This window comes from Fringilla coelebs (genome assembly GCF_963513975.1).
Source record: "Fringilla coelebs genome assembly, chromosome: 18".
In the NCBI taxonomy this organism is placed as follows: Eukaryota; Metazoa; Chordata; class Aves; order Passeriformes; family Fringillidae; genus Fringilla; species Fringilla coelebs.
Genome location: NC_140044.1, coordinates 5,813,132 through 5,824,160, shown reverse-complemented (window position 1 = coordinate 5,824,160; position 11,029 = coordinate 5,813,132). Strand labels below are relative to the sequence as shown.

General features: G+C 42.9%; 1 protein-coding gene across 1 annotated transcript; it reads right to left on the bottom strand.

Annotated features, from left to right (window-relative positions):
• Positions 1 to 1,980: 1,980 nt before the first annotated feature.
• BIRC7 (baculoviral IAP repeat containing 7) lies at positions 1,981 to 9,411 on the bottom strand (the record flags this gene model as incomplete). The annotated part of the gene is made up of 8 exons (XM_084217892.1): positions 1,981 to 2,183; positions 2,681 to 2,746; positions 3,610 to 3,828; positions 4,739 to 4,784; positions 4,874 to 4,955; positions 5,536 to 5,635; positions 6,628 to 7,156; positions 9,376 to 9,411. The coding sequence occupies 8 exons, from the start codon at positions 9,409 to 9,411 to the stop codon at positions 1,981 to 1,983; spliced, it is 1,281 nt and encodes a 426-aa protein (XP_084074018.1).
• Between the last annotated feature and the right edge of the window lie 1,618 nt (positions 9,412 to 11,029).

Genomic DNA, 11,029 nt, shown 5'->3' with positions numbered 1-11,029 from the left:
AACAGGCATCGCTGGAGATGCTTCTCAAAGAACAACGTGGTGCCTGGTTCTGAAGGGACGTTTCCCTGCAGGAAAACAAAGCAGCTCCTCCCTTTCCCTGGGGTGGAAAACCCATTCACCATTTTCACACTGTTCAATAGGGTTAGCCCCAGAAACAGCTGGTGCAGCTCCAGCCTTGCTTCAGTTCCAGTCACACTCAGGTGAGTTTGGGAGGAAACAACACTGTTCCAGCACTGAGCTGGTGTTTTCCCTCCTTAGATTAGCACATCTATTTAAACTGTAAGTTTGTGCTGTATTTATAGAGCCAAAACAAAGTCAATGATATCCTGAACCCAGACAAGACCTAATTTGGCATGGTGGTGACATTCTGTTCCCTAGGAAAGCTGCTGTCTGGCAGACACCCAACCAATTCCTTCAAGAGTTGCAGAGTTTAAACCACTCAAGTCTTAATTTCTCTCATCTGTGCCAAGAACTGTGCTAATATTCCCTTCTTCTGAAGGCAAGGATGAAGAGAGCTGCCCTCCCATGGGATCCACAGATAATTGACACCTTAGGGTGACTCAGGCAAGCTCCTAAGCTGTTTAGTAACCAGAGCAGCAGCCAAAGAGAAGCAGTTCCAGAACCACAAATACACTAAAAAGAAACACCTACCAAAACTACACAAGGAGTTCAAATCAGAATTATTCTGCATTTGCACAATTTCATGTATCAGATCCTTATTCTCCTTCATGCTCATCCCTTCTTTTGCAGTCTCAGAGAATTTTGAGGAGCCAAATTCTCCCCTGTGATGGTGCTGAGGCCCTGGCACAGGGTGCCCAGAGAAGCTGCCCCGGGACCTCTGGAAGTGTCCAAGGCCAGGTTGGACAGGGCCTGGAGGAACCTGGGACAGTGGAAGTCCAGCTGCTTTTTACTCATGCCCATGTAGCACTGAAGGACAGATGTTGTTTACAACCTGATGTCACTCCAACATCTTAGGACACCACCACACCCCTCCCCCAGTAGGGAATTGTACTAGAATCAGATACTCAAACCTCTAAGTTAAATAAGGGGGAAAATTTTATTCCATGAAAAAGAACAGTTTAGTTTTAAAAACTTATTTCCTTTCCCTTCACTTAACAAGGGATAACTTGGATGAAAGTTACTCTTTTTGGCTACATGATAGAGTATTCCATTTTAAATAAGAATCACCAGTTTAGCCAGCAAAGAGATGTTCTAAAATGGTGTTTTTTCCAGAGCTGTTTTCTACCAGGATAATACCCAAGAGCCAGGGAAGAGCTCCATAAGAAGCTTCCAGGAGACAATCCAGTGACCCTGAGCACAGAGCATTCCACCAGGGGAGGTCAGCTGAGAGCAGAGAGCTTGGAGAGTTAGGCCAGACTTTTCCACTTAGTTATGCAAATTTGAGTATTACTGAAATGTTTCATCTGTTGTTGGAAATTCAACAAAAAGGGGAGAAAAAAGAAAGACAGCAAAAAGGGGAGGAAAAGGTAGATTGTCCCTCCCCCACAACACATTGTTGCTGAGTATTCTAGTCCCAATGGAATGCATTTTGTACAAAAAATACTTCCATTTTCAATCAAACTTCCTGAAGGAATCCCTAAGAGAATAATCTCTCGACAACTGCTAAGTAAGTGAGAAAAAAACCAGAGTCTGCTGAAAGCAGTCTTTGATTTCAACACAGAGCAAAGATTCACTTGAGAACACAAAAATGTGGAGGAGAATCTCTGTCAATAAAAGCCTCATTTTGGAGGACAAAAGAACCCAGCAGAGTTCTCCTGGAGCAGTCCTAAAGCAAGAGTAGATCAAACCAGCAGTTCTTCCTAGAAACAGTGTGTATGGGAGACACATTCAGGGAGTTTTTACACTTATGCCAAGCCACCCTACAAATAAGATTGCTCCAGCAAATTATTTACTTATTTTCTCCCTCTGAGTTATCAATGAGTTGTATGGACTTATCTTTCCCCTTGGGTGCATCATGGCTCAGGACATGAAGGCTCTCACACTGCCCTGGATGACAGCTCTGCAGATGGGACACAGCCTCAAATTGAGGGCACATTCTTCACAAGCTACCAGGTGGCCACAGGGGACAAACACAACAGACACATCTCTGTCCATGCACACTTTGCACATCCTCTCCTCCTGCAGGCGGCGGAGCTGTTCTTCTGTGCTCAGCTGAGACCCATCTTTACCAAAAAAAGAAAAAAAAAACAAAAGCCCAAACTGTTAGTGTTTTGTCACAGCTCCAGAGTGCCAGTTGTGACAGCTTAGGAAGTCACACTGCAACTTGCCCATTGTTTTGTTCAGAGACTATGAAGATGGCAAAAGTACCTCTCAGGCAAGTTTCATTGAAGCTGAAAAACTACAGCTATTGTAGACTGGCTTATCTACACAAGGTTCAGCTTATCTACACTCACTAGACTGAGCAGGGACACAGATCAACAGTATTTACTCTGGCACATAAATTATCCCCATAAAGTGGATTATTTTTTGTAACAACTGCTTCACAGGAGCACCCCAATCCCTGAATAAGGGTTCCTGTGCTCAGGTACCACTCAAACTAGCACACAGTCCTCTTCAAAATTTAAAATATGAGTTAGCATAATGACCACTGATACTGTTATTCTAGAACTCCTCCCAGTTATGCTTAAGCTCAATTCCCCACACTGCCAGCCCAGAGCACCTGATTCCTTCTGCTGCACAGATCGTATTTCTTGTCTTGATGTTCCAGTCTCTCTCTGAATGGCACCTGTAGAACCAGAAAAGAAGATGGCAATCAATGCTATCCCCTTTATCCCTTTTCTGACAGTGTTTTGTGAAAAGAAGAAATATCCTGGACCTCAGAAGTATTTGGTTAAAAATTTCTTGTCTCAGCCTGGCATGGCTGATGTTCTCTGTGGTGCTTCAGTAGCTATGTAAGTTCACCTCCTTGCCCAGGCCTGTCTGTCCACATCACATTCTCTCCTCAAAGGTGGTTTATCTATCCCATCATCTGGTCATTCCAGCTCCTGTGCTACTATTTAATCAAAATTTCAGTTCTGTGGAATTTTTTCCATGTTGGCTACAGAAGTGGCAGACCATGCTGTGGAGGCAGGAGCTCTGGAGCTGCACCTTCAAGTAAACTTGGCAAACAGACTTCACAAAACAGATAACAAAAGGCAGAAGTTAGGGGAAATATATCTTATCTAGACGAGAACTATGGCTATTTCTAAACAGGTTATTGATTCCAATTTTAAATAAGCTTGGAGTGATCCTCCATCCCAGGAGCTTTGCTTCAGACAACTGCCTCTGCCTGGATCACCTGTGAATTTGTGCATGAGCCTGCACATCATGGAGCTGCCAGTTACTGCAGGTCTGAGGGCAGCAGGAAACACCAAAGATATCCCCACCACAGCCCAGTGCAGGCAGATACAGCCACTGACATCCCAGCAACCACAGCTTCTCCAGGTTTCTCTAAATCAAAGCCTCATTGCTCAGGCTCCCGAGGAAAGGCAGGCTTGGGGGCATTACCCCAAGAGTGAAGGCAGACCCTCAGGACACTCCCAGCAGTGCTCCAGGTGCAGTGAGGAAGAGGTTAAACACCCCCCAAGCCCAGCTGTGAGTCAGGCCTACCTCTCCTCCCTCCGGCACTGCTGCTGGCCCCCCAGCCTGACTGCAGCAGGTCTGAAATCAGCTCAGACTCAGACAGGTAGAAAGTCCCAGTCAGCACAAATTTATTCTCTACCAGGTTTGCCACCCAGCTGGGGTCAAAGCCCATCTGCAGGACATTATGCACTATGAGACTCTGATCCTCAGAAGGACGAGACAGCAATCTCCAGTTCCTCAGAGGATCTGTAAAGCAGTGAACAGGTACTTTACCAAAAAGGCAGAGCTTTGGGCAAAAAGTGGGCCATTCCTTGAAGGTGTTCTACATAAAATGGCATTAATATACCCTAGGACACTCCTCAAGCTATCCACTTAGCTAGAATAACTTCCACATTTATTTTTTACTTCAAATCATTATTCACAAGGAAGTTAATCAAAGCCAGTTTCATAAAAGTCCAGACACTTATTTTGGATGGTTTATTTCACTTTATCAGTGAACACTCTCCTGTGTTTGGCATCACTCCAGAATCCTTATCTCTGTTTTCACATCCCAGAACAGAAGCCTCAGAACTACTTTCATGAGCATCAAGTGGAACATCCCAATTGAAGCCTCTCCTACCTCAACCATTCATCAGTAACAACAGAAGTAGGAAATTCAGCTGGCAGTCTCTTCAAAGGCTCAAGTCTTGCTTAAGCTTATGGGAGCCAAAGTTCACCTACTTACATTTCTGGGAGCAACTGATAAATGGGAATAAATCCCAGGAACAACATTTTCATGAACATCTAGACCCTCTACTGTTCACTGGTTTCTTATCAAACATGTTTAAAGTGTTGTAGTGAAGGGCTTTACAGACAGATATCAACAGCAAGAGCATCAAAAGTCAAAGGTAAGTTAGGGAAGCACTCACAGCTCACATGATTATCCAGACTAGATAAATATTTCTGGCCTTTCACTAAGAGGTCTCACAAGACCAAGTAATTTTGTTTCTTGAGCTAGAGACCATTTCCTAAAACTGAAATGAAACAGCTTATAGAATATCAAAACATCTCACAAGCACCATGTCTACCGAGGGCAGAGCAGCTGAGGTGGGCTGGTGGAACTCAGACTACACCACATTCACCAGAAGATAAAACACCATGGAATTACAGCACTGACCTTGGGAGGGAGAGGAGTCTTGCTCAGTCTGATCCCAGGAATGCCTCTGAAAATGATACAAAAAGAGAAACATGTGTCCAAAACTCTCCCATCTACCAAAACTAATCCACTACACACAAAATGTTCATGACTCACAGGAGCCACCAGGGTGCCAGAAAAGGTTGCCTGAACACTGTTAACAAATTCTCTCCCCCTTGAGTGCAGTAAAAATTCACACCTAGGAGCAGAAAAGTTGAAATACATTAGTACAAGCTCTCCCAGCAGTTTGAAATTTAGAAGCAAAGGGTGTTATAGGCAATAAGCAAACCTCTATATATCCATTAAAGACAGGGTATCGGATGTTTCACCTGCCCATCTCCTGCACAAAGGTTGACAGTAAGAGGATCATGATCCCTCCCCCTTAATTCAGTCTTCATTTTGGCCCAAGATGAGCTCAGTTGTAACATGCTTTAGAGTAGACCACAGGAACTGTGATGAGAGAGCAGTTCACAGGAAAGAAAAAAGAACTGCTGCAGAAACCCAAGGCTTACAATACATTTCTTCTTGTATCTCAGAGTAGGAGTAATGAAAGCTCTTCTTTGATGCCAAAGGAAGTTATTTTAATTGAACTCTTAGATGGTGAACTCTAGGTCAAATTACAGAATCTCAGGTCTGAACTGTGCCATTCCACCTGAGCTTGAACATTTTATTTTGCTTTTAAGGTGAGAGGATATAAACATTTCTATCCTGTGAAAGAAAGTACCAGTGTGAAATGCATGACCTATTTTTTGAGGTATTTGTTTAGCAGACTTACTTACTCTGGGTACCATTTGGCATGTTCCCTCCAAGGATCATCTCCAAAGGACCAGCTCCTCACACCTCCATCACAATAAAAACACCTCACTACATCTCCTCGTCCTGAAAGGGAGAGCCAGAGATTATTTGATACCTGAGACACTACATGCCCTACCCTAACCCTGGATGAGACTCAGCACAAAACACAGGCCTTGGACAGAAGAGATGAACACATGACAATTTACTAACACAGTGCACATTGTACAGGGGCAGGAACTCAGTCTGAGCTCCCAGAGCTGGCTGAGATGATTCCAGAAGAGGATCACAAGCTAACAGGCAGCATCCATGGGAGCAGCTAAGCTCCCATGCACACCCCCCCAGCGAATCCCCCTGCCTGCCTTTGGAGCACAGCTGTAATTAGTTACACCTGTGAACACACTTTGCTAACTAACCAAAATCTGCCATAGTGCAAATATTTCCTCTGGCTGGTCAATTCAGAGAGAAGTATTTCTTCAAACCTGTTACCTAACCAGCAAAGCATTCTCAAAAGGAAAGAATAACATTATATTGATGTTCACATGCATGTGATTACAATAAATATTGCCAATTTTCCTCAACAAAAAAAGTATCTGATTTCTGTATTTCACATTAAGAGTCCTTAGAGAAACAAGCCACAGCCAGAGGGGCTAACTCCATACAGCTGTCACTCAGGTGTGGGGTTTTGAGAAGAGGCTTCAGTGCAAGACACAGCCTATCCAAAACATGATACACCAAGCAAGCTCCTCAAGTCCTTTTAGAAGTGCAAGGAATAAATACACTCAATGGATATTACAGCACACATTTTTCTGTCCATAAAACATTTGTTTAAAACATATCACCTGTTCCTCTCTTGCTGGCAAGGAAGTATTTACTAGTGGATCTCTCAGTACCCAAACAGGAGTTAAATGTTGAAATGAATTCTGCAGAAGCAGCAAGAGAAATAGCACAGGCAGAAGGAAGGATGGGGGTTTTAACTATAATACATGTGCACACAGTATTTGTAAGAGCAATAAAACAGTGAAACTTTCAAAAATTAACTCGAATAAGAGTTGAGAACATTTCCCCAGAGTACCTACCTGTGTAAAAGAACCCTGCTCTAGCCAGTTGCTCTGGATGCATGCTGGAATTTTGTGGCCAGTTCTCAAATGTAGACAGTCTCATCTCCTCTGTCACCATCTCAGGGTACTCTGGCTCATTGGGCAGGGCTGTCTCCTCACTGACTATCCCCTGCAAGACACTCAGGAACTGCCCATCCACAGTGTCAAATATCTCCTGCAGGGACAGCATCTCCTGGTTCCCAACGTTCTCACCACTGATGTATTTACAGGAAGGGAAGAAATGCACGTGCTCTATTAAGGGGCAATCACCAGGTCTCCAGTCCTTCAGGACACCACCACAGCAGAAACACTGCACTTCATCCCCGGGGCCCACGTAGAAAAATCCAGCCTCCACCAGGTCCCGGGCAGACACAGGGGCGGTGCGGGGCCAGTCCTGGAACGTCCTGAGCCTCCTGGCCACGCTCCTCATGCTGGAATTGAAGAGCCGGCAGCGAGCAGCCCTGGGCTCCGGCAGCTCTGCTGGTGCTGCATCCCCCATGGCCGTGCTCTGCAAGAGAGGATGGGAGAGCCCAGGGCAGTCAGCTGCATTCCCAGCCCCAGGCAGCACTCACCCCGTGGTATTATTCCCTATTCTGGAAAGCTCCTGCTCACAACAAAGCCCAGCTTGTTTGGGAATGGCAGCCCAGTCACAGATCTGGTGTTTCTGTACTTTGCTGTTGGACTTTTGCTGAGCCTTCATTGGTGTCTGATGGGAAGAGTCCAGTGCTTTCCAAGGCTCTCTGCCAATTTACAGGAAAGATGGAACAGAGAGGGGAGGGCAAAACCTGTGCTGCCTCCCAAGCTGAGCCAAGCCAGCATTTGGCATCTGACCTGCAAGATAAACCTCCAGCCATTTTGCTAAGCCTGTGAACTAGCATGAAAAAGGCTCTGCTTTTTAGTCCCTTAACTAGGTGTGTCATAAAACAGAACAGCCACACCCAAACAAATAATGTCTCTGTCTCCCATTTACAGCCAAACACCACACAAAACACCACATTTCTCATGTTTTTATTGTCATGATTATTAAGCAATGATTATCTAGAAATAGCTCTATAAAAGAGAACTTTTCCAACCCATGGCCTAAAATAATTAGGTAGAGTTTCTATGAGGCGGTGTCCTTAAATCAAGGATTTTCTAGTTTTTGTCATATTCTGCCTGTGCTACTTCTGTGCAAGAGGAAGGGTGAAATTAAAGAAGTTACCAAGTGTTTGGTTCTCCAAGCTCTCACCCTGCTTAAGGTAACAGCCCTTCCCTGGGTGATTAAGTTGAACTGCTTCCAACACTGCTTTCCCTATGGCCAGCAATGAGACTTTGAAAAGGCCCTACCATGACAAAACTGAGAACCAGGAACAATTTCATTCCTTTGGAGAGAAGTCCCTACACCATGTGACTAAACAAAAGGTGCCATCAATTCCTTCTTTTAAATTAAGGGCCCTCCAAATCCCGTCCCCACCCAACTCAATAGGTGAGTTCAACTCAGGACGTACAACTTCCTATTTACTGGTTATCAGGGCTAAGCATAATTAGAGCACAGACCCCAAGACATCACACACACTATTAAAGGTACATATAAACACACACTATTAAAAGGTACAATTTTTTGTGGCTGGTACAGCACATTACAATAACAGATAACTACAGCAGCACACAGTAAAATGCAAACAAGTGGAGACCACAGATACAGCAGCTACTCTGCAGCAAACACCATCACAGAGACTCTGAAGAGGCTTAAAAAACACTCAGGCTAGAAGCATCTCTGAAGAACTGTTTCTCTTAATTAACAGCTGCAGCACATTTAGGGAGGAAAAAAAGCTTACATGTCATTTTAGTGAAACTCACAGCTGTCCTCCATAGGTATTACACATTTAGTGAGATTTTAAAAGCAAAATCAAACTTATTCAACCACATACCTCTCATAATAAAAGGTACCAAGGAAGAGAAAGTTCATTAGCAACCAGAATTCCCTTCTATAATGACAGGGACAAAAACCAGGGCTGGAAGAAAAGGCTCTAGAACTCTCTTTCAGAAACTGTGCTTTATTTAATACAATAAAGAAGCTACTCAAGAGCTGTGTCACTGGTGTAAGGAGAAGTCCATAGAGAAAGCAAGCTCTGAGGCCATCAGTCACTGATGCCCAGCAGAATGTGCAAGCTAAGCAGACTGAGGAGAAGCAGATTGTTTGCCTTCACAGCAGATTTTGCTCCCAGAACACAGAAGCTTGTTCATCAGGCACAGCTCCATAAGCAGTTCTGCTCTCACCTTGAGCCTTAACAAAGCAAAAGCTGTAACTCTTAGGCTACAACAAATTTTGGGTTGCAGAGAGATGATGGCCAAGTTATCTTAGCCTTCCTCCACCTAGAAAGCCCTTGAGAGCAAGCATCACAGGTTTTGTGTCTCGCCTTGTGTCTTCACGAAGAAAATTATTTTGTCCACAAAAGACTTTTTTTAGTAAGAGGCGCAACATAGGAGAACAAATATATTTATCTTTTGCTTATTAAGAAGCCCATTATGGTTTACCTGCATATTACTCTGCAGAAGATTCATTAACTCTGTTAATGAGACTCCCCCAAACCAAATTAAAATTTTAAATAACTACACCACCACTAAAAACCAATCATCTACCACAACCCGCTACTTACATAGGAATACAAAGCCAAAACAATGTTACAGCTCACACCAATAATTAGCACAATAAAAAAAAAATTCCTTTAAAAACCACAACTTTACCTGAAACATGTTAACTAAACCCCAGAAAGCTTCCATAATTTAAAACTCTCTCAACATCACAAGCTTCACACAAAAATCTTCTCCCCTCAGCTATCTCTCCCAAAGCAGAAACACTGCCAAGGAGTAAGTGAGCCCACCTGCCTCAGAGGCCATTTATAATGCTTAGTTGCCTCCAATTGGTTGGGATGGGCTGAAGGTCTCTATTGGCTAATGAGTCCAAATTTCATCTTTATAAAAAGGAGTCACAAGGCAAAGGTATAAAGTTAAGCTTAAAATTTCTCCAGAAACTAACAGATCTTGTTAAAACCTAGTCTAGTACCAGGTGTGACATCCTGCCTCCCATGATAATGATATAATGGCTGTCACATCCCTATTTTGCTGTGACTCTATTAACAGTATTTCTGTATCTTTTTCAGCTTGTTTTCACATTTTTTGCACCTTAAGTTGCTTAATAAAATGTACTGTAAAATTAGCAGATAAATAACAACAAGAATTTTCTCCAGACAGCTTGGACAGATTGCATTGCCTTTACTTTAGCAATCAAGTTTTTTTCTGCAATTACATCTTCACAACTTGAAATCTTCCTATTCCTTTGCCTTCCTGTGGCCACAATTCCACAAAATGGAGGATTTTAATGATAGTTTTGAAAGGTGTAATTACTTGAAAATGTGTTTTCCTTTACCACTGCCTGAGAAGATGCATAAAGCTTCTTCTAAACTCTTGACAAAATGTCAGTTCTCCATTTAAACATCAGGACATAGGTGATCCTTGTTTTGCAGAAATGATAAATTAGCATTTTTCTTTTGATAAAAAGATCCAGAGTCCTTTTTTTTACAGGCAAGCCCATACAATCATTTTCATTAAAAAGAAGTTGGGTTTTTTGCTAATTAAATACTCGTTAATGGACGCCCCTGAGCAGTAGAGGGCAGTGCTTTTATATGACATTTACAGAATGCTGTAACAAGAGAATGTGCTGGGGAGGTTTCTCCTTAGTGAATTTCTCTGTAATAAAATACATATAAAGATAATTGCACATTATCTTCCACTCTATGAGTCCTGTCCTTTCTAAGTCTATGCTGATTTTTGAAGAATGCATCGTAAAAATCCAAGGGACAGAGTTAACAAAATTCCTCTTGCAGAGGCTGTTTGGGGTCTGCTAATGGGTTGTAGCAAATCACCTGTTAATCAATAAGAGTGATTGATAATTCTGAATTTGTAAAGCATTTTACAAGCAATGACCTCATCTTCTACTGCTTATAATCACCTGGCTTCTCAAAGGTGTGCACAATTCCACCTGTTTTACGGGAAGCCCCAGCCTAAATGTTAAAGAGAAAAAGCTGCATAAATCTCAGAGGAGCTCAAAAGCAGCTTCTAAGTTAATTGACAACATTGGTCTGTATCTGGCAGTGGTTATTTGTTTTGGGTTTTTTGTTGTATACATACGTTCTTCTATCATGAAAACTTCAGGACAGGTTTAATGCTGATTATCTGTGGGGATTGACTCGTGATTTTGGGGGGAACATTTCACCAACAGAGGAGAGCTGAGAAGGACCAGTGAGATGACTGTAGCAGAAGAAGATGAAAGGATTCCAAGTGTGGTGCTGAGACCAAGTAAAAACAAGTCACCATGTATAAATGATAGGGTTTTATTTTA